The sequence below is a fragment of the Periophthalmus magnuspinnatus genome, chromosome 4 (genome assembly GCF_009829125.3).
Source record: "Periophthalmus magnuspinnatus isolate fPerMag1 chromosome 4, fPerMag1.2.pri, whole genome shotgun sequence".
Classification (NCBI taxonomy): Eukaryota; Metazoa; Chordata; class Actinopteri; order Gobiiformes; family Gobiidae; genus Periophthalmus; species Periophthalmus magnuspinnatus.
Genome location: NC_047129.1, coordinates 8786904 through 8809197, shown reverse-complemented (window position 1 = coordinate 8809197; position 22294 = coordinate 8786904). Strand labels below are relative to the sequence as shown.

Sequence of the window (22294 nt, the reverse complement as noted above, 5' to 3'; positions counted from 1 at the left end):
CAGTCCAAATTAAATCTGATAAAGCTGAGTTTAAATAGCAGCATGGGGCTTTAGGACGCCAAATTAAACATGGGCCGCCTAATTCAATAAGGAGCATAATTCTGATTCAATTTGTGAAGAGGAAAGACGCATTAGGGGAAGTCACGCCAGGCATTATAGGATCTTGCAAACAGAGCCAGGTATGCTGGAATACACTGCCATACACAACAGTTATTTAACATTTACAAACTATACACAATAAAAGTTCTGGTTTGAGGTTGCACAATGAATCATGTTATATCACTCATCACCAGTAATCCACTAATCCAATAAAGCAAAGCAATGGAGATTAGTTTGTTTCGCTATTGCCAAAGAAGAGTCTGAAATTTGTTTGACAGTGGTCTGCCCAAGTCGTGAACTAGCCCTTAGTTTAGTCCTAGTCCTGGCAAGTACATTTTTAAAACATAATAAACTGAAATAAATGAATCATTAAGAATTGAGAGGCCAAATAAATAGTCAAATGAGTCAATTAATTTTAATAGGAACTTGGATGCACCTTAACTGACATTTTGACACATTAAAACACAAACTGTGAGGGACTGGAAAAGCACATCCTTACCAACCTAAATACCATTATCAAGATATTGCACGTCTGAATACCATTACCTCAGCCCTGACAGTACAACCACCACATGCACCAAGAGAACTGAAACAAGTGCAAACACATGAGAGGAGAGTGAGAGGATGCTGGCTCCTACCTGAGGTATCGCAGCGGCTCTATGGTCTCCACTTCTGCCTCTGCTGAGCTGTGGTTCATCTTGTCCATCTGTTTTCACCCAGCACGACCAAAACGCACGTCAAACACAGTCAGGGCAGGGATGCGCTCCACACGAGAGAGAGACTTCCTTCTCCCTGATTCAATAAACACAGTGAGTCTTTGGGAATCTGAAAACCTCCCTCTATTCCTCTCTTAAGCACGTGAATGATTGAAAGGCTAAGGAGTAATTACAGCCTGCCACATAGGCTTTACAACAAATGGAAACCTATTTGCCTATTCTACACCTCTATACTTGTGTACCCCACTGTGGACCTGGCACTGTCTATGATAAGACCAGATGGTTTTCTGTATCAGCTGTGCTCACCGGGAAAGTCAGCCAATTATAAATGAGAATGCTTGCTGCTTGCCACCTGATTGGCTGAGGGCTGCAAAAATGGTTGCATCCAGGGTACACCCTCCACCACAATCTCCCACACTTCTCTTTCTTATATTCACACCAATACACATAGGCTTACACTTATAAATGTCCTTGGTGGTGAAGGACCCCATGATGAGGTATTTTAAGCCTTGCAAAGACTAAAATACAGCAGCCTATATTTTACATGTTGTGCACTGATGAGAGGGAAATAAATCATGCACATTGCTGTGCAGAAAAACAACCATTTACCTTTGCACAGTTGAAAGGAATGCTGGTTGGCTATGTGGAGAACTTCAATAACCCCCCACAGACTTTGATTGCATCAAATGTTTCTCATGGATCTAGGTCAGCTAAAGCAAAGGAAGAGCAGAGTTGCAAAGTAACATAAAAATTACAAGTATACAAAATGTAGAAAGCATTGCAGCCAGTACATTAGACTCGCTGGTTAATTTGACGCCACTGTCCACAGATTTTACCTGAGGTAAAAGGGCATATCTTGGTCAACGTGGTGGTAAACAGCAGCCTTGATTCTGTAAAAAGGTCTTGGTGGCCTGTGAAAATTTAGAGATTGCCCATTTTTTTCAGATGTTACACATGAAGGTAAAACTAAAGATACGGCGTTTAACTGAGGGGTTTCCTCCTAACATCAGGCAGCCTTTTTTATTTACCATCCAAGTGTATCAGACATGCATTGATCATGAACTACCGACGCCATCTAGAGACAGGAGGGGGCAATAACAAGAGACTTTTATTGGACATTTTTTAACTAAATGTTAAGAGCGCTCTTAAAAACAAGAGGAATTAATGATTTTTTTTAAATGGTGAAAATAGCCTTCTACAAAGGTAGATCTACTGATGACTTAACCCTATAATGTAATCTTCCAGGCAAAAGCCACACCCATCAAATAATATACATATAATTATACCACATATTGGTATAATTAATCATATCCAAAAGTAAGGTGCAACAAAACTAAAATGTTTAAATCATTAAATACGGTCTACATCGACAATTGAAACTTAAACTCATCAGTTGGCTTCATGTATAATAAGCCATGGAGATTGGTTCTATATCACATGTTAAGGAGCACACAAAAGTGAAAGCTGTGGGGTTAAAATTACTTTATTATTTGATAGAGCAGAAAAACCAAAAACAAACAAATTTGTAATACAATGTTTTTTTTTTTCCATCTGGGAGTGACCCCAAATAAACGGAATGGTGATATTGTTGCCAAACAGCAGCAGCAACAGGCAGTACTCCGGACAGCACACAGTGACACATAATGAAAGCATTGATTAAGAACTGTAAGGAAAATTAAACGACTTTGAATCTTCCTTTACCTTCTGCCTGTCTGGAATGTACAGTCAATCTGGAATATTTTCTGCACAATAAGTCACAGAAACTCTATGGTAGAGTATTTTATTGGTTAAATCCAGTCCGTTTTATTTCCTTTTCCAATGGATGCCCAAAAGAAGCATCATTTTCAAACGATATTGCAATAACTTTTACACTTACATTGATTATCTTTCCACCCCACAAAAAACACTGAGTTTATGGTACTGTGTATGTTATGTCAAAAGGAATCAAAACTTTTAATATGGAGTCATAAAGAATCAACTAATTCAATGAAGAGATGACAAATGGACAGAAATGGATTAAATCTACTGGGCGCGGCAAGCTTAATATTGATTTTGCATTATTGGAACAGTATATTGCTTGCACAATCCAAATCAAAATCAAATCATTCAAATTGGTTTACATTAATTAAAGCGTTGCCGTTCCAGTAACTAAACAATGGAACAAGAAAATGCCATGAGCAATGGGAATTTCCCTGTTTTTGAAGTAGGACACAATGTACTCACTAGCTTATCCTGTGCTGCTGCGACCTGATAAAATGGACTATAGTTCATGTGAAAGGCATAGTTAGCTCAATTGAAGGACCTGACAAAAAAATAAGGAAATCATACACACTGTAATGTTAAAGACTAAGAAGTTCAGGTCATCGTTGCTATAGGGGATTTGCATAACTACATTCTGAAAGCTGTCCAACTCGTCTCGGACCAATTGTCGGGTGTAGGACAAATATCTTAAGTGGAGATCCTTTCAAACTCAGGGCAGAAGCATAAATCTTTACTAACAGGACCCTATAAATAAACCCAGACAGTTTGTCTAAAGAAAAAAAATGCACCACAACCTATTTACTAAAAGCAAAACAAATGTCAAAAATATGACATTCCATACACCCCCTCAGTTCAGCATGAATTGTTGTTTATATCACCAGAGGGTTCAAACAAACCAGAAACCTTCTAGCAGAAGGGATTCCATTTGGGCTCCACTAGTTCTTTGGAAGGCTTTAATAATATTCACCAAGAATAGTCCTCCAAAACCTACACCATCCTTTTTTACATTAGTCAGTGAAACCACAATTTAATTATTTATCTTCATCTTAGAAAAAACAAAGTATTTAAAAGTAGGCCACTACTTTGAACCCTCAGATGTAAAACCACCTCAACAGTAACATTTAGCCTGGAAATTCAGACCTTGACAAGAATCCTCTTCCAAAGTATCAGGGAGCACAATATTCCAAACACTATTTGACTTACAGAAGACACAAAGTCCTAACATTCAGCCATACAAAATAATCCAAAGTGTCTTTACTCGGTGCACTGAGGCTCATAGAGACAACAGTCAATGTGCACCCGGATTTTACACGTCTTTTCACTGGATTCACCTTTGCAAAGCTGAATTATTGTAGATGGGGCTCAAAGTTCAGCCACAGTCCCTGGTGTTGAGGTCTTCAGTATTTCAGCCCATTGACCAGGGACTGAAGGAGTTGGACGCAAGGCGTCCTTATTCATTGTATATAATAGTGATTTTCTTTTCTTTATTTTCCTGCCTTATCCAGAGGCAGTGAACATCAGGAGAAGAGCTCTCCCCTATAGGTGTACAAGGATTGTTCAATCACTCAACACCAAAAGAGGAGGCAGTCCAATTTCATGTCACAACCCCAAGGTACTATTTGACATACTTCCTTAGATTCCATAAGCTCCAGTTGTCAAAGCCATATTGGGATTAAGAACAGAAGGGGAAGAGAGTTTAAGAAACATGAGGAGCAGTGGTTTGCCCGTGCACATCTCTGGGCCAAATCTACTGCACAATTGAAGACATTGGCTGTTATTGACATGAGGGGTGTGGTTTGGGGGAGAGTGGGGGTTGCATTATTTCCATGTGTTGGCTGCTTGTGAGATGGACCGGGAGGGGATCATGTCCAGGAGGTACTCGCGCTGACGCTCCACAGCAGAAGAGGCTTTGTGGGCCGATAAACTTGGATTCACATAGGCCATGGTCACTCCTGTCAGAAGAGAAACACTATAAGATCCAAGAATCTGCTTATTGGAGATAACATGATATCGGACTTCATATTGTCATTAAAAAAAAGGGAATAACACCAATCAGGTATGACATCATTATCATGTTACTGAGCAGTGGACTGAAGTAGAGTACCCTCTATGCATAATTGACTTTGATCAAACAGACCACAGACTAGTTTATACGGTTGAAATTTATGTAATTTTTTTATGTCATAATGTTATGCCTGATTTGTGTGAAGGAAGGAAGAGAATGAGAGCCAATGAGAAATAGCCTAATTTTTAAGAGGAAGAGGAATAACCAACGTTCAAACTACAGTGAACAGATGTTGGAGGAATGAGAGAAGCAGAAGTGACAGGATCTTACAGTGGGATGAGGAGCCCAAAGAGGAAAAGTGCGCACTATGTCCCTCTAGCCTCATCTGACTTTATCTACCTGTGGAGCCAGTACTCTTCCTCCAGCCAGTCACGTTTCCCTGGTTACTGCTGCTGGCGCTGACCTTTGCCCCCTGCTGCAGCGGGCGTCCTGCAGCCGCATGCTTACCTGCCCTGCTGCCCAGCGCCGCGGCCGCCACCGCACTCTGGAGTTGAGAGGTGGTGTAATGGGCCACGCCGCGAGAGCTCACCGCAGATGAGAAGCCGTGCTGCTTCTGACTCTGCACACACATACAAGGGGGATTCAGCACTTACAAATTCCTAGCCAAGGTAAATAGCTTTTACTTCGTCTTCCAAATGAAAAGGTTATAATAATGCAGTGCTAATTAATTTAAGATATAATTGTGATTGTAATGAATGAGCATTAGTATTAATAAGCTCCAACATATAAAGAATACAAAATAAAAAAACACACAATTTTATACCAATTGCTATGCTATGCTCTGTACCTTAATGCGCTATACCAGACATGGACAAACTACGGCCCAGGGGCCACACACAGCCCTTTGGGCTTATTAATACAGCCACCAAACGTGCCAAGTTTTAAAATAGGTAGGGTAAACCTTGCTGAAAGTTTTTCTGCTGTGTTTATTTAACTGAAATTTAATAAATGAATCATTAATTTAATTAATGCATTTGTAAAAGTATTTGTACAATGAGCCTTGCATATTGATGCTTTGTTACATGTTACAGGCCAAATCTCTAATATAATACATACATATATACATATCCTTGCCTGAACCCTTAAATTTTAGAACCCATCGTGGCCCATGTGTCAAAATGTTTGCCCACTCCTGATCTCTACACTTTATTGGGCTGAATAGCGCTGAATTATATAACTATAAGAATAATGTTTGGCCCGCCCTCCTTGCGCACCTGTTTAATGGAGTGGTGGGCCGACACTGAGCGCATTGCTGCCTGGACCTGCTTGTACTGTGAAACCAACACATCACTCTTCGACAGTGATGAAGACGAGCTGGTTTTGGAGATGGATGAAACAGAGGATGAGGAAGAGGCAGCCTGCTGTAAGATGCGCTGTTCGATCTCCTGCTCCTGCTGCAGAGCTTTGACAAACGCAGCCTTGAGTCGAGTCGTGTGCTCCGCCTTCAGAGCCTTCTTCTGATTGGACGACATGCACTGGTCACACAGGACGGTGCCGCTCTTCTCCTTCCTCCAGCGGGAAGTGAAGTCAGTCTTGCACTGGGCACAGACGTACGGCTCTTTGGGGACGCAATTGGCCAGTGCAAGAGCAGAGCCTAAATTCCCTGTAAATAAAGTTTCAGTTAAGACATGCTACTCCACAATAGTTTACCATTACATCCTTCTAGTACTCACCTCGACCATGCATCTCTAGTAATTTCTGAACGACTTCTTCTAGTCCTAACAGATAGATGAATTCATTATTGGCTGCTGACGGTAAGAAATTAAACTCAGGAGCAGGTGGTTTAGGTGGCGGAATCTCCAACAGCGTCTTTTCCAACTGTTTGCGAAGCGCAAGTTTTGCGGCTGCCTGTCGACTTGCTGGGGAGTCATTCAGACTAGAGTTGGAGGACACCGAAGAGCCCTTTAAGCCTGTTGAGGCCTGGAAAGAAGACAATCAAGACACAAGAAATTGCACTTAGTCAATTATGATCAACTATGTAAGGTGCAGCTTTTAGAGAAGAGTCTGACCATGACATTGCTGTTGGCGACATTTGCCACACGCATGAGTCCCTGCTCAATGATCCTCTGGCCTTGCACCTGGACATTGGGCACTGAGGCCCTGGGAGCGGGGAGCAGGCGAGGCGGCCCTGAGCCACTGTGCTGCTGTCGAAGACTGGCCATCTGCTGAGCAGTCACAGTGATGGGCTGAAGGAACAAAAGACCACAAGGTGAAAAATGGGCCAAACTGTCATTGTCACTTAAATGTTTATTATAGAGTATTTCAAATCAACAACGCACCTGGGCTCCTCTAACCAGAGGCGGCATGACTATTTGAGAGTTGGTTTTGGACGGGACGTGCTGCCCACCACGCACCAAAGGAGGAGGGATCACTGTGCCCGAGCTACGACCCGTCACCTTTAACAAACAAATTAATACATGTAGGCAAAAAACAGTTAAAACTACAGTAGGAGCACTCATACCTGCAGAGATCCTTTATTTGATGTAATGCTACCACGCACAAGAGGTGGAGGAGTGGCCACTGAGCCCGTCTGTAATATACAATTGTCTTTAGTACCTTATCGTGCTGTGATGAAATAAAGAGATACTAATTAATTATCCTGTGTCTATTACCTTCTGTACAGTGCTCTCCTTCTGTATCTGACTCTGCCGGAGTTTCTTCAGCAGCACCAGCTTTGCCTCTTGGAGTCTAAGTTCCTCCTTCAACTGCTTGATGATTCGCTCCCTTTCCTCTGGAGAGCTCTTCTGCAAAAGCCACCATACAGTAAAACTTACATAATGTTGCGATAAGTCTTACAAATTGATATTGGAGGTGCAACTTTGAAGCAGCAGAATAATGCCATTAAGTGAAATATGTGTCAAGAGCAATATTGTTGTTTACAATGAACAAAAATGCAATAACTGACTTAATAGAGACAAGACCAATGTCCATTAATGTTGTTCCTGAACACTGTATGACCCAGGGTATTTCTACAACTATTGAGATCATGAATCGATCAAAATACAACTCTGACTAAGCTAATGATGAGGAGAAAACCCATTGTAACAGACGTTAAAAAGCATGAGATTAGTTGAATGCAAATAGTGCATTATGAATTTAGAACTTACCATTAGTTTATCTGTGTCAGTCTTTGTGAAACAGTGGCCATTCATGAGGGGACTGGAGGGCTCATTGTCTGATAACACAATGACATCGTCTGGAGATGGAGGCCTTTTCTCCTTTTTAATATCACTGCAGACACAAACACACAACACTGCTTGAATTACATGGGCACAGATATTTCAGCAGGACCTTACATGTAGTTCATTTTATACCCAGTAGATGGCACTACGTTATTATCATTACCAATTGTACTGTGCAAATGTGCTCTGGGACACACAAGAACAACCAAGAGATCAATAATGGAGTAATGGCGGCAGGGAAGATTGTAACATGCCCACACCTCAGTCGGGAGGTAAAGCGTTTAAATGAAAACGGCTGAAAACAGATCACATGAAAAATACACCACAAACATCATTTTCCCTCAGGACATCTATGGTCTAATGTCGAATGTCCTTTCCCAGACATCATCAAGAACAAAGGCGACTGGTGTCTTCATATGCATCCATAAAGAAAGGGAAAAGAGGAAAGGTGGGGGCGACAGAGTTTTATTGCACTTGGACCACCACAGAATCCATGCATCTCCGTGGGGATCCTGTTAGCGTTCCTCTAGAGTATTTTCAGTCAAACCTGGGGACTGAGGTAACAACTGCACTAAGACGGTGTGTATGAAGTCAGGACGCATGCAGCAGTTATGTAATTGTTCAGACACTGTGCAGCAAGAGGCTTCAACGCAATGAGCCAAAGCTGAGTGTATAACCCAGACCCCTTTCTCTGCCCCTCAAGTCTGTACCTCTATAGATGGGCCTATGGCCTAGTGGCTGTCCACAGCCTGGGCCTCGCCTCTGCCCTCCCTCCGGCAGCAGAGTCATGAGCGGTGGTCCGCCCGAGACACTGAGAGGGTGACAGTGGGGGAGGGGAATACATGGCCAGGAGCCAACCTATTGTGTACACACTCTGGTTCAGTCACTACTTCACACACCCCTCCCCCAACCACAAGACGTGTGCATCTTTATACTCAACTCAAGCAACTTTTTCACATTAGCATACACATTCATGCTGTTCCTCACTTGTTCACACACACGCAAAAAAAAAAAAAAAAAAAGTAGGGTCAGCGAGGTCAACTTCATGCCAAAAAAAAGAATCTATAACTGGACTTCCAAAACCAATGACACTGAAATAACCACGTGTTCATGCCAATATACGTGTGTTCAGTCAATTCTACTATATTTATCTTGTCACGGAAATTAATCACCTAGTGTCTTTATGGGAACATGACAAACATTTTAAAACACAACTGATGCCTCCAAAGGCATCAATTGAGTTTTAAAATGGCAAACACGGCACTTGTGTTTAGTTAACTTTACATTATATGCATTCCGTCACTGGATTCATAACTCTCATAGAGGTTTCTACTTAATTGCAGTGCCTTATACAAGCTAAACACCGAGCATTGGTTATGTAAGGTCCAGTGTTACTGCATGCCTCCGCTTCGCACTGACCCCGATGGAGTGTTACAGAATATGACGGCTCTTATTGTCAAGCTCTTCTCAACCATATTGTTGTCAAAGTCTCCTGGCCAGAAGGTGTGGTCCGATATAAACATCTAAACAAAGCACTCCATACAGAGTATGCAAACTACAACAGAGGGGATTATGGCTTTCACAGTTGCTCCTGGTTTGGATGGCTTCACGTTATGGTGGAGAAGCATTTCACATTAGCAAGGCTGAGCAGGTTTTCTTCCTTATATTCATCAGAAAGTAGACAAATAGTCATACAAAGTAAGTGTGGGACAGGGGTCAAAGGTGAACCTTTAGTGACACATCATAAAGCTACATCAATTCAACCTCCACCATGATCCACCCAGCTCTAACCAAACTATGCTTCTGTCTAATTCCAAATGCATCTGATGACATCAGACATTTTTGTGCGTGGTCATGTGACACACCCACCGGTCTTCCTAGCCCCTCCTTTCTCCAACTGCTCCTTCCATGGTGGAAACCATGGCAACGGCCAGTTAGAACCAGTTTGTGACACATAGCCTTCATTTTGTGTGAAGTGTGAGGCAGAGTTCAGGTGCTGCGGTGGAGAAAATGGAGCCCAAGCCCCAGGAGCCTCAAACTTTTCAGAATGGGGGCAGGCAACAACAACCACACGGCAACTTCCTGTATGATTCCTGTCAGACCCACAACAACTCAAGGGCCGCGAGAAAGCAATATAACACACACAAGTTCACATGTGTTCACAGCTTTCATGTGCATGCTAGGACTTCAATAAACTTACAGAAGTGCACTTAACATTCGTGTGGACAAATTAAAGCCAGCTTCCCATGGAGAATAGTCTCAAGAGGGCCTAGAGACCATCTTAGATCAAGAGCTCATGAATATAATGTGAAGAGACCATTACTCTGTGTTCACTCTGTTGTTTGGATGGGGACAGTCTCAAAATTCTCACAGTCTCACTCCAGACTCAAAATGCACATACTGATACGTGGTTTCTCTATTGGTACATCACCATCTCCCTGTATCAACTCAATACTAGTACTGATGACACTTAACAGAAGCATCGTGTGACTTTCACGCTCAGGAGGAAGAAGTGAACTTCAGAACAAAGCCTCATGAGGCTAAATTTTCAACTTACACCGACTTATGTGATGCACAAGAGAGATTACTTTTACTACGTCAACTACATCCCAATGAAAGTGCTTAATTTTAGATCAGCTTCATCTTCATTGTTCAAAGTTTAGCTATAGTTGCTTAAAGGCCTGGTTGTGAAATGCCAATGTCCATGCAAGTAAGCAGAAAGTATAATAGGCAAAAATGTCACCGCTACAAGTCGGTAGGAGAGTGCTTTGTATCCCAAGTGGAAATAAAATGCAGTATTTCAAATAAGAACTTAAAAGTCTTATGGCTTTGTTACACAGTTATAATCATAATCATTTCACTAAACAATTACAAAAATGTATTTGGTTCTAAATGTGAATGTTTTGCCAAACAAAACCTCTATAGTGACTTTTAAAATATGAATCACAAGTTATTCCTAAAATGTTTTTAAAGTAGTTTCAAAGTACTGATTTCAACTATGATTCCTGGCTGTGATTTTTTCATAGTCAATCAGTCATAGAAAACAAAAGTAAAATTATTATACATGGTTATAAATATGACTGTTATGTGGAGTAACTTTAAAATAACATTTGTCGTGCATCATTATTATTTATTTGAAATGTTTGTAGTGCAAGTGCAGCTAGCGATTCTGAAACAGTGATATTTGTAGTAAACAGACAATTGTGAGCTTTAAATGGATGATTTAAATGGTTACAGAACACCTAGAGTGCTTCTGAGCGGTCTGACCTCTTGGACGTGCTCATGTCGACAGGCTCGTCTCCGGTCTGCACCTCCACTTTGATGGTTGCCTTCACCTCCCCGGCTTTCAAAATGCTGTCCGTCTGCTCACTCTTCAGTTTGAGTCCGTCACCCGCGGCAGCCTCCAGCTCTGGTGGGCTCTCTGCCGAGTCACCCTGCTCCAGTTTGACCCGTTTATTGTCCATGTCCCCCGTGGACCCAGTGAGAGCCGCATGGTCCCTCTCCAGAGCCCGCTTCTGGCTGCGGGTCTGACGCACAGCCTCCTCTGACATGGCTGCTCTCACTCTGAAGAAAAAGAAAAATACATACTAGATTATAATACAGTTTAAGTTTAAGGTGTATTTTATTAATCCCTAGAGGAATGAGGGAAATTCATTCTCTGACTACCTTAGCTGGAGGAGCCCACCTAGAAATGTCAAGAAACATGCAAACTCTGCACAGAAAGACCTGAACGGACCAGGACTCAAACTCTCAACCTTCATGCTGCATAGCTTGAGAGCTAGCCACAGGTTTAAGGGTCATATTATGTGAAATTCAGTTTAATGAGCTTTTAACTTCATGCATTTGAGTAATCCTGTATTGCCCTGCATTTGAGGCTTGAGTTCTCAGAAAATATGTTTTCACCTACACCTCTATCTTTGCCCAATGCCCAATACTTAGCATTCAGAGCCCAGGTCATACATGTGGGGTTCAAAAATGCCTTGTCATTTCAAAAGGTAAATGAAAATCAGCTGCTTGCTACAGTGAAATGCCACAGAGAGGGGCTGGACCTATCAGTTCTGCAGCTTTAAATCACAAGTCATTTTACACATTTCTATTATTCAGACTTTTTAAAATCAATATTGCAAATTATAATGAACACAGATCATAATTTTTCATTTTGTTCTGTGTAGTTTAATAATAAATACCAGAACAAAGTATAATGCATCTTCTTTAAATGAAAAAAAACAAAATAAACCTCAGCCGCAAGTGTGGATCTAAACTTTTCCAAGTAGTTGCAAATAGCAAGTTTAATTTTCAACCTATAGATCCATACAACATACAACTCAACTGTACATATAATAACTCACATGTGCCCAAACCAGAACTGAATGACACAAGAGAAGAACAAATGTGGACCAAAATGACAGGTTCACACAGCTGTCACAAACATATGCATCATGTTACATTTGAGAAACTTGATACAGTCACCTCCATTACAGTAAGGAAGTTAGTTAAGCCAATAGCAAAAAGGTAAATTTGACTTGTGCTACTACTAGAGGAAAGAGCTTGGATATCCTTCGACATTAAGATTTTACAAATTACTTTCTAGATCAATAAAGTTTTGTCTATTTAAACTCAAGTGCAAGGTCCAAGTTTCCTTTATTTGTACTCATGGGTAGATTTGTTTTGCTGTGAAATCAGACGTATGACATCGCATACCAGGGCAAATGTAACAAACAAAATAGAACAATTTTAAAAGGTCAAGTGTTCAGACTAAACTCAGGGTTCACACCAGTCAGAGAAAAAGAATGTACACATACCATACTGTGGGATATTATAGCCAAAGGAACAATATTTCCATGGAGATAAGCAAGAAGAGGGACTCGGGTTTGTGAAGATGCAAGCCCACTCACATTAAGGATAGTGCAATAAAACAGGCTTTTTGGTTGAAATATATGTTTGTTGTTTTTCATAAATGAAACTGCCCCACAAATCCTGTGCAAATAATAGAAAACAACAAAGAAACTAGTATGCACTTATTTACCAAGTGGGCAGTGCAGCCAAAATTTGGACAACAATAAGTAGTAGAAAATATTGTCTGTTAGACTGCCTCATGGGGAACACAATTTATTGGAAGTAAGGAACATTTCTACAACTCAAGTAAGATAATGTAGTAACATTCTTGTCCAAGCATGATTTCCTTCCTTCACAATAGAAAAGTCACCATTTGTTTTTAAAGTGCTTGATGGACTACTTATTTAATTGAAAAATAGTTTGTATATTGATATTGCTTCGTTTTTTCAATTTTGGTGAACTGACCAGAACTGAAGAAGCGGCTTGGATGAGCAGAGAAACGTCTTCACTCCTACAAGATTTGTCCAGTTGACAGATTTAACTTCATTGTTTGCTAATTTTGGTGAAGTTTTAATTGTACTTCTTGGTTGATAAGTTATAATGAACATGGGCAGGATGTACCTAATCTAGTAACTAAAGTAAACTGCCTCTTGACCAATATAAAACTATGATAAATATTTATCACAGGTACTATTACAACAAGTAAAGTAATAATAAGAAAAAAATGACAACCTCTGCACTTGAACATTGGATAGTTCAGAAGTTGACAGATTACAGACTGAATGGAAGGTTTGGGATGTTGGGGGCGTCTGTCCCAGGTGCCAACCCAAATCCAAGATGTAGCAACAGTAGTAGACTCACAACATTACGCAGCACAAAACTTCCATGAAGCAATATTGAAAACGTGGACAACCAACTGTGATAGATGCTACACGTGGCACAACAAAATTCTAAAACAATTGAATCATCTGATCTTGCTTTTCTGAATCAGCAAGATGCATCATGGTCTTTGTAGTTCATAGGTATCATTGCTCCTTCCTTGTGGTCATATCCCAAGATTCCATAGGAGACAAAAAAAAAAAAAACACCTTCCAGCAAACCGGTTTGAACTGGTTTCAGATGGAGAGACGCGCAGGTTTAACCCCTGGAGAGACAGAGTGGCAGAAGGGAGAGCCATAGACACGTCCCACACTGAGCTGAGAAGTAAGTAGGGAGGGAGGAGCAACAAATTGTGTAGTCTCCGGACATTCCAAAACATGCGAGTGGGAGGATGTATGACAAACTTTTATGACTGCTGATAAAACAGTATAACTTATCTGACCAAATGTCATGCATAAAGGAATTTTAGGAGCAATCAGACTGGTAGTAATAAGTAGCAGTTATGGAGACAGCAGTAAAAGTTAGTAGTGCCGAAGTTGTTGTGGTGGTCTAATAGCAATCAGCATTATGAAAATGGCTGTGTGTAAACTCCAGTATCCATTATGTTGACCTCTGTAAGAATTATGTATTTAACCTATTATTTAACCAGGATAGACCCACTTAAATCCAGAAACCTGGAGAGTCCTGGCCACAGTGCTAACCGTAAATGTATACGTTTTTGTACGGGAGGAAACCTACACAGACATGGAAGAGAAGAATACTCCACACAGATACCGGACCTCAAAAGCCAGAGTGATGATTACTTGTGTCGTATATATTATGCAGACTTAATATTGTATAAGTAATGTTTATGAGTACTATTATGACATATACTAAATCAAAGTAGCACAAACACATAGAAGGAGCTATAATCTAAAATGCAAATCTCAAGAGACGATCCAAATTTCAGCAACATTCTAGTTTGCATATGTGCTGTGAGGCCTAATGCTGCAAAAGCCCCATGCTGCGGTGTACAAGGGCAGATGTGCCCTGCTGTACCAGGACATCCACAAAGGACATCCATCCACATGACAGCTTATGTGGAGGGCTATATTCTAGAGAGAGTGCTCTTTTCACATACTAGAAAACTCATGTGAAGACATAACATAGTAAGGTATAGTACAAGTTCACAGCTACACTGGACTACAATTCATATTTATATATGAAGTGTATAGTCAAACTGGTTTGGTATTCAGCATTTGATTTGAATTAAAAGAAACACTGTCCTGCTTAAAAAGTTCAAGCATCAAGTCAGTCAACTTTTAAAAGTGACTACGAAACATGGCATGTCACAATCAACAGTCAAAACTAACAAGAAATGATCATGATGATGATTCATGTAAACAAGTAAAACAAAAACACGTCATAAAAACAATCATTTTCATTCTACACTCAAAGATTGTGACTGAAGAATTTTATTTTTTTTTTGGCGTGGCTTAACAGGAAAAAGAGATGGCCAAGAAAAGCTAATAACAGACCACAGACACAGGATACTGCACTGATCATTTTAGTTGTACACCAGGCTTTAATACCATATATTAATACAACTGATGATATGTTTGTGTTTATGGACAAGATAAGTGAACATAAGGAACTGGTAAAGAAAAAAAAGTTTCATCGCTCTAAAACCTCCATCAGTCCGCCCTGCAAAACCAACTGAAACTGACACGACCATCTCACAAACAAGTCGGACTTGTCCATCAGTGGGTCCCACAGGAAACACAGAGCACTGTGGAGTGCCGCGGTGAACCTCGCCAGTCTACAAGCACAGTTTGCTTCACGAGACTGCACCGTTTTGGTTTTTACTGTCCCAAGTGTCTGAACATAAGCCCTCTCTGGTACTATCCATTTCAGACCAAGGTCTCTGGTCACATTACAGCCCTTTGATTTACACTAGACACACTGAAACGTAGCCTATAGCAAGATAACATCATACTTAAAAAATTGTATCAATTTTTCAAAAATATATATAGGAAAATCTAATATTTTCCAATAATAATTATGTAGTAAGAAAGCCTACTACACATACTGTTGCGCCAAATTCAGGAAGTGAAAGACAGCACAAAAAATTACATGGGAAAGAAATGACAACAGCCAACAACCATGAAGCTTGTCATTTTAGAGTATACATGGCTCGCATAATCTCATTTTAGCATTTTGTTTATTAGTTAATGCATTAAAAAACCATCTACATATTTAGCCACTTTCTTAAACACTCAATTTCATTATACAGTGATTTGGTCTGCTGATGAAGGTAGATTAGACAAACAAATGTACAACAACTATGGAAATGATACAAAGAGAATAAGAGAGCCAGTGATTAGTGATGTGCGGCTGCTTCCCTCAAGAGACCATGGAGGAGGAGCTGAACATGTCCCTCTTGTTTCCCTCTGAATAATAAGGCCCAGGGCCACAAGAGAGCTCAGAAAAGCACAGGGGAAGAGGAAGCCAGCCACACAACAACAGAGGGGTCTGTGTTGGCCATTTGAAATAATCTAATATTACACGGATCCATGAGCTTCTGCCCTTGAAAGTTACAATGTAAATCAATAAAGTAAAGAAATCAGCATGTCTCCAAGCAATTGCAGCTTGTTAAACCATGTACATTTCAGCATTTTAACAGGCTTGTTGCTTGGCTATGGAAGAGCAAAACAATAATCTAGTGACCTGATCTGACTCTCCTCCCTTTATTCGCAGTCTCCTCCCGTTGTCCAGTCGTTCACAGAAAGCAGATCAATGGCGGAGGCGCATCCCTCCAGTAGCATGCGTGCTAGCGTCTCATCTTCACTGTGGTAATGTGTGCCCCAGTGGGACCGGACAAAGCCAAGCCACCACATTAATGGACATTTTTTTAAAGACTAGGCTTTTCTACTGTGTCCTCGGGGCTCAGAGAGAGGACACAACAATTACACTATCCAATAAAAGCAATACAAGTATGGATTCACTGGACACTATCACAGGACAGACAACCACCTTTTTCCCAGTGAGACTAAAGGCCCCTCACTGATGTGGATAGTGAATACGTAAAATTAAAATTGACCATCTTAAAAAAAAAAAATGTAATGGATCTTTTTTTTTTTTACATTTTGGTCAACAAAGAAATAATTTCAAGCCATTAAAGAATTCCTGAGGGATCATGGGTGAAATAAAAGACCAGACCAGAGTACCTTTGCTAATCTGCGCAAGGAGTGGGGGCAGGGACCCAGCTGAGGTGGTGCCATGGTTGGGGGAGGGTGCGCATGTGGTTAGCTGAGGCATAATCTAACTGTACCCAAGTAAAAATACTCTTCCTGGTCTTCTGTAGCTCACGCGCTCACTGCTCTTCCTCACTCCCCCCTCCCGCCTGGCTCCTTCTCAGAGCTCCTGCTGTACACTCGGACGGCCCAGAGTGTGTGTGTGTGTGCCCCTACTGGTTGTGTCCCGAACACCAAGGGTTAAGCCCCTGCCATTTTAACGCCACTGACAGATCAGACCATTAGGGTGTTACCTAACAAAATGGAAGCCTTTAACCCTGAATCTGCCAGACCGCTGCTGTGTGTGTGCGCATGTGTGTGTGTGAGAGAGCGAGAGCCGTAGCCACAGAATGTTTGTGTGCGCATGTCTCCACCTGGATTCTCCCTCAGCAACGTGACAACGACAACAGCACTAAGTCCAGGAAGTGCAAACTGGGCCTACTCAGACTCACAAAGGGCCATTAGTGAAAATACATAGCATGAAGTAAGGCAACTTTCTGATCAAATTATCAGGAAGTACAACTTGGTGAGTTATTTGATGAACTAAGATAACTCCATTTTAGAACCATTTGAACCGTTTAAGTTATGATAAGTCAATCATCCTAAGCACGAATACAAATTTTAAAGCCACAAATGTTTACTGGGTGTAATGAATGAAACAGTCTAATGCTAATGTTAGCCTTGACAAGGATAGGCAATTTTTTGTTAAATTGTTTCCCAATAGTTCCTACATAATCCCGTAAAAAACAGAAGCCTATACCCACAAAGAGGAGGGTCGGGACACACGCAGCCAGCTATCAGATTTCATTTCTCAGAAATGGATGGTAGCAGGAAGTGACCAGGACAGAATGAGAAAAAAAGCTTAAAGAGTGCAGAGAAGTACAGTCAAGTAGCAGACTCTCAGAGTGCATCATCTGTACAACAAAGTGGGTCAGAACAGCAGATTTGAAACTTATGTCCATGATGTAAACTTTATGGGCTTTGTTCAGAGAGGCAGGGGTTAACTTAGGCCAGCAGCACACACAGTAAATAAGTGTGCTGACACATACAGAAGACCTTTTTTTTGTCTAGATTAAACCAAATCAAATTTATATACATACACACATATATATATATATATATATATATATATATATATATATATATAATGTGTGTGCATGCATACACATATACATTATATATACACACATGTATAAATATATACATACATATATACACACGCACCTAAAAACTTTGACATTTCTAAGAATCTAGCAAACCCTTGAACTCAACAGCATTTGAGAGAGATCAGTCTCTAAGTAATATGAACAACTGTGAAGAGTAAATATTAAACAGGCAACATGGAGGATAACTACTAATCCTTGTGGCAACCATCACATTCTGTCACACGTGTCAGAAAACCTGCCAGGCAGCTATTTTAATTTCAACGTGATTGTGAACTTTTCTTCTCTTTTCTAAAAATCTTTCTAAAAACTGACAGGTTCGACAAAGGACTGCTTAGTGTGATTATGACTGGTTGTAAGGCCAGTCAGCATGAGATCAATAACAAGAATCATTGATCGTTTGACAGCAACTAAAGCTCTTTCCATGAAAAGGAAGTAATATGTGGCATTATAAATTGCCTCTAAATTTGTAGTTTGCAGTTTATAAAACTTCCAGTCAGGATGTTATTGACAAACTAAAGATTCCGATACCACTTAGCTATCAGCTAAAGGTTTTTTCCCCACCTGTTGACCCAATGATGTCATCAGCATGTCCTAACTGCAGCAAACAGTTCAAAAACAGGTCTGCTGCTATTTACAGTTCACACAACCTGATGCAGTCATCATAGTTTCTCTACAACTACTGTATATGCACCAGCAGATGCTTTATGCCAAAGAGGTAAGTACAGTGTCACATTTCACCTGTAGTCCTCCACAAAACACTAAATGTAGGATACAGCTCAACTTACACTTTCATGATAAATAGGACCCCTGTTTCACCATCAAGTTCTATTACAAAATTATAATATATAATATATATATATATATATATATATATATATATATAACATTTTTATTTTTAAATTGTATTGTTCACTTTTTTCCCCCCCATCAGGGAAATGTATATTCTGAACTCTGGTAACGGTTGTACAATTAAACTGTAAAAAAAAAAGTTATTTGCAGACTGATCAAGTTCTGCTACTTTTAAAAACCCAACAAGCCGTATGTGCAGTGACAAGGGACAAAAAGTCTCACTTAAATGTTAGCACTTCTTATTTGTTCCTTGGACCAGAAATCATGCTGTGATCAAACAGGAACCTCAGAGTTGAGCTAAAGTTATGGGCAGGACACAGGCAGAACACTTTGTCCCCTCTTGGGCACATGCCTTGATGCTTCATGTTTCCAAGTCTCAGTCCGGGCCGTTCACTGCGCTGGGAGTTCAAGAGTTGCCTTGTCAGCACTAGTCACACTTGTTACGCATAAACTGATAAAACAACTTAAAATCTATATCCGACTATGAAAAAAACTAGTAGGACTCACTGAAGACCGGGGGTCGACTTTCCTATGCAATAATACCTGCGGCAACGCAATCTCTATAAACCAATTTAAGGAAAAAAATAATCTAACTTTTGATTGAAACACTAAGACTTTTAATTAGGGTTTCATAACCACGAGCTTTGTACGAGAGAAGACAAAAGGGTGTCAGTGTATTAATTAGCAAACATACAATGTGTCGACACATGACACTCGATTATAATTAATACAGCATGTGACAGTACTGAGACATGTGGGTTTTAACACCTCAAACAAAAGCTCCTCAAATATACAGTAGTTGAGTCAATATGAAGTCCAACAGGGCAAACAAGATGCAGCTCCGTCAGCCAATCATTACTAAATTCCTCTCCTCGCCTCAGGCCATAAGGTGGGACCCTGTGGACAACAATACTACACACCACTTTTCTATGGCGTATGACACATCAATGTCCCAAAGTACTAAATATACAAAAATAAGATACAAGACAGCACTACAATCAGAACAGTATTGCTTGTGCCCATGACAGCACAAAGGGCTGCTCAATAATATTGTGAATTATAACTGAAATCATGATGAGACTAATGATTAAACACTCAAAGAAGGGTGTTACCCTGCTTAAAATTAAGAAAAAACAAAACAGTTAAAATTAAATTAGGAGATGTAGAAGATGTATAAGAATATAATGTAATAAGTTGCTGTAAATAATTGTTTACATGTGCAATTAATCAATTTATTTGATTAATTGCAACACTGTTTACATTAAGTGAAGTTGTGAACTTCACAAGGTAAATCGTACCGAGGTGATCTAGCAGAACAGGTTTTGGCAAAGCACTGCTAGACAGAGACATTTTAGATAGCGCTTATGATAAGAGTCATCTACCTTTTCTGGTGGATGGTCCACCACTTGCTTGTGTTCATGGAGAGGTTATGGCCTTGCCTGGAATGTTTTACAGTATTGCATTTAACATGGATTCTTACAGTGAGCAGGAGAGTCACCTCTGACCTGTAACTTCGCGTAGTTACATTACAACACTAGTTTTACTCCATGGGAAAGACAAGTTTAATATTGTATTTTATAACATTCTAATCAAAGCAATATATCTCAGAGAAAAGCTGGCGGTGGCTCCTCCACCATACAAATTACATTTTGCTCCTTTAATTTCTTCAATTCACATTTTAAAGATACATATTGACATTACCCTGTTCACCTTATTTAACTTACCACCTGAAAAATCCAATTTCTGAAAACCCAAAGGATTATTACAATAGTATTAAAAAAAAAGTGCCCTGACAAACCCTAATTATGGTAGTAATTGTGGTATTACTAACTGATCCATAAGTGTATCCTGGGACTGTTTCGGTCTGGTCTCATACTCAGTAAAGTTTGATGCCCATCAAACATGCGCCCCCCCATCACAAGCTGAGAGCAAACTGCCTGCCTGTTTTCAAACAGAGCTACTTCCTGAGGAGAGGTAGAGTTTAGAGACATGTTAAAGACAGAAGAATACACAAATACAAAAAGACCAAAAATACAGAACAAATCATAATATTCTCTGACTCAAAAGAACACGTTTGAATACCAGTCAAATATATAAATAATATATATTGACATTATAGAGTCAAGAATTTGATACAAGGACACATTTGAAAACTAGAATGGAGTTAGTTTGGCGAGGCTGATGGCTCTCAAGTCTGTCATGAAAGACACGCACCCAGTGGAGGCATACCGTCCACCATTACGCCTCCATAAAAAGGCTTTTCATGGATGAGCTAGTCTGACAAAGTTGTGGGATCATAAAGCTATGATAATTGTGCCCCACTGGGATGTAAAGTAGAGTATGTTTGATAATATGCACACAACTCAAGATTTATCCGTACTTCAAACTTCAGCCACTTGAATTCTAAAAGCCTCCAATGTCAGAGTAAATCAGCATAAACAACAAGCTATCTTATGCTAACGTAACTTGGCTTGCCAACAACAACCTGTCCATCTGTCCGGCTGCAAACAAGCGGCTAACTACCCACGGCTAATCATTTTACTTATCAGGGAGAAACAAGGATAAAAGTTAAAGAGAAGTGACGCATGTATATATTTAAGGTAGGAACTGTTGGGGTTAGGTGCCATGTGAAAGTGTGATAACATCCAAATAGCGATACATGACAGACAACAATGAAATCGACCCCATCTCGGCAAGCCGCTAGTGTTAATAGGCTAGCATCAGGCTAAGTTAGCATGCTAATGCTACTCCCTGGACATCCGCTTGCCCAGACACACAGTTGCAAAATATATTCACAAATAATCAGGCGCTAATTATATATAAATACAACCAATTTGTTCCGTCACTTTACATCTTGATTCAGCCTATTCAATCGCATACTGTCAATAAATCTGGACCAGAGCCTCCCATATGTTTGTAGAAGTTAGTAGAAATTTGACTTAAAGGCAGATTGTTCTTGGCAGTACGTACTCGGTAGGTGTATGTGTGCAGCAGTGGCGACACACAAACTGTTACCTCTCACGTTAGCAGATCAAGCTATGCTAGTTAGCATTACAGAGCTAACATTGATATAGAAACTTCCCTTCGTCACCTTAATGTAACTGACGGATAAACTCGTGGATTAGTTGCTCCGATCGGTCAATATAAACTTACGGTGTCTAGGAGGGGCTCTGTCGAGTGCCCCGCGATATTCAGTAGTATGATGTTAGTATCTCGCTGGATTCGGTGTAAAAATCCCGGGGATCCCCTCTCTTCTGTCCACTGCCACTCCGGCTGCCAGATAATGTAATGAGCCACCACAGGCGGCGTCATGCTGCGTTCATACACACCTCGGAAATGTAAAGTTAAAACCACTCAGACGGAACCAGATCTGGGGATTTAAACTTATTAAACCAAAAATAAAATACATTCTCAAAGCGATGAATGAATTTAAATAGAAACTGCATTAGAATTTGGTTCATTAAATTGT

General features: G+C 40.3%; 2 protein-coding genes across 3 annotated transcripts in view; both read right to left on the bottom strand.

Moving 5' to 3' along the window:
- Positions 1-1480, bottom strand: part of yjefn3 (YjeF N-terminal domain containing 3) — a 51834-nt gene extending 50354 nt beyond the window's left edge. The window contains exons 1-2 of one of the 2 annotated variants that reach the window (XM_033991960.2): positions 1425-1480; positions 738-891 (exon numbers count right to left, since the gene is read on the bottom strand). In XM_033991960.2, the coding sequence (XP_033847851.1) occupies positions 738-805 (68 nt within the window). In that variant the 5' untranslated portion in view covers positions 806-891; positions 1425-1480. Of the gene's footprint in view, positions 1-737; positions 892-1121; positions 1243-1424 lie in introns of those variants that run through there. The other variant, XM_055221457.1, reaches the window with a different exon arrangement.
- Positions 1481-3574: 2094 nt separating this feature from the next.
- On the bottom strand, positions 3575-22141 carry gatad2ab (GATA zinc finger domain containing 2Ab). Its single transcript, XM_033991956.2, has 11 exons — positions 21979-22141; positions 11091-11387; positions 7749-7872; positions 7254-7385; positions 7103-7171; positions 6921-7037; positions 6651-6827; positions 6315-6561; positions 5856-6244; positions 4981-5200; positions 3575-4528 (listed from the first exon to the last, which is right to left on the bottom strand). The coding sequence occupies exons 2-11, from the start codon at positions 11372-11374 to the stop codon at positions 4395-4397; spliced, it is 1893 nt and encodes a 630-aa protein (XP_033847847.1). The 5' UTR covers positions 11375-11387; positions 21979-22141; the 3' UTR covers positions 3575-4394.
- Positions 22142-22294: the final 153 nt, after the last annotated feature.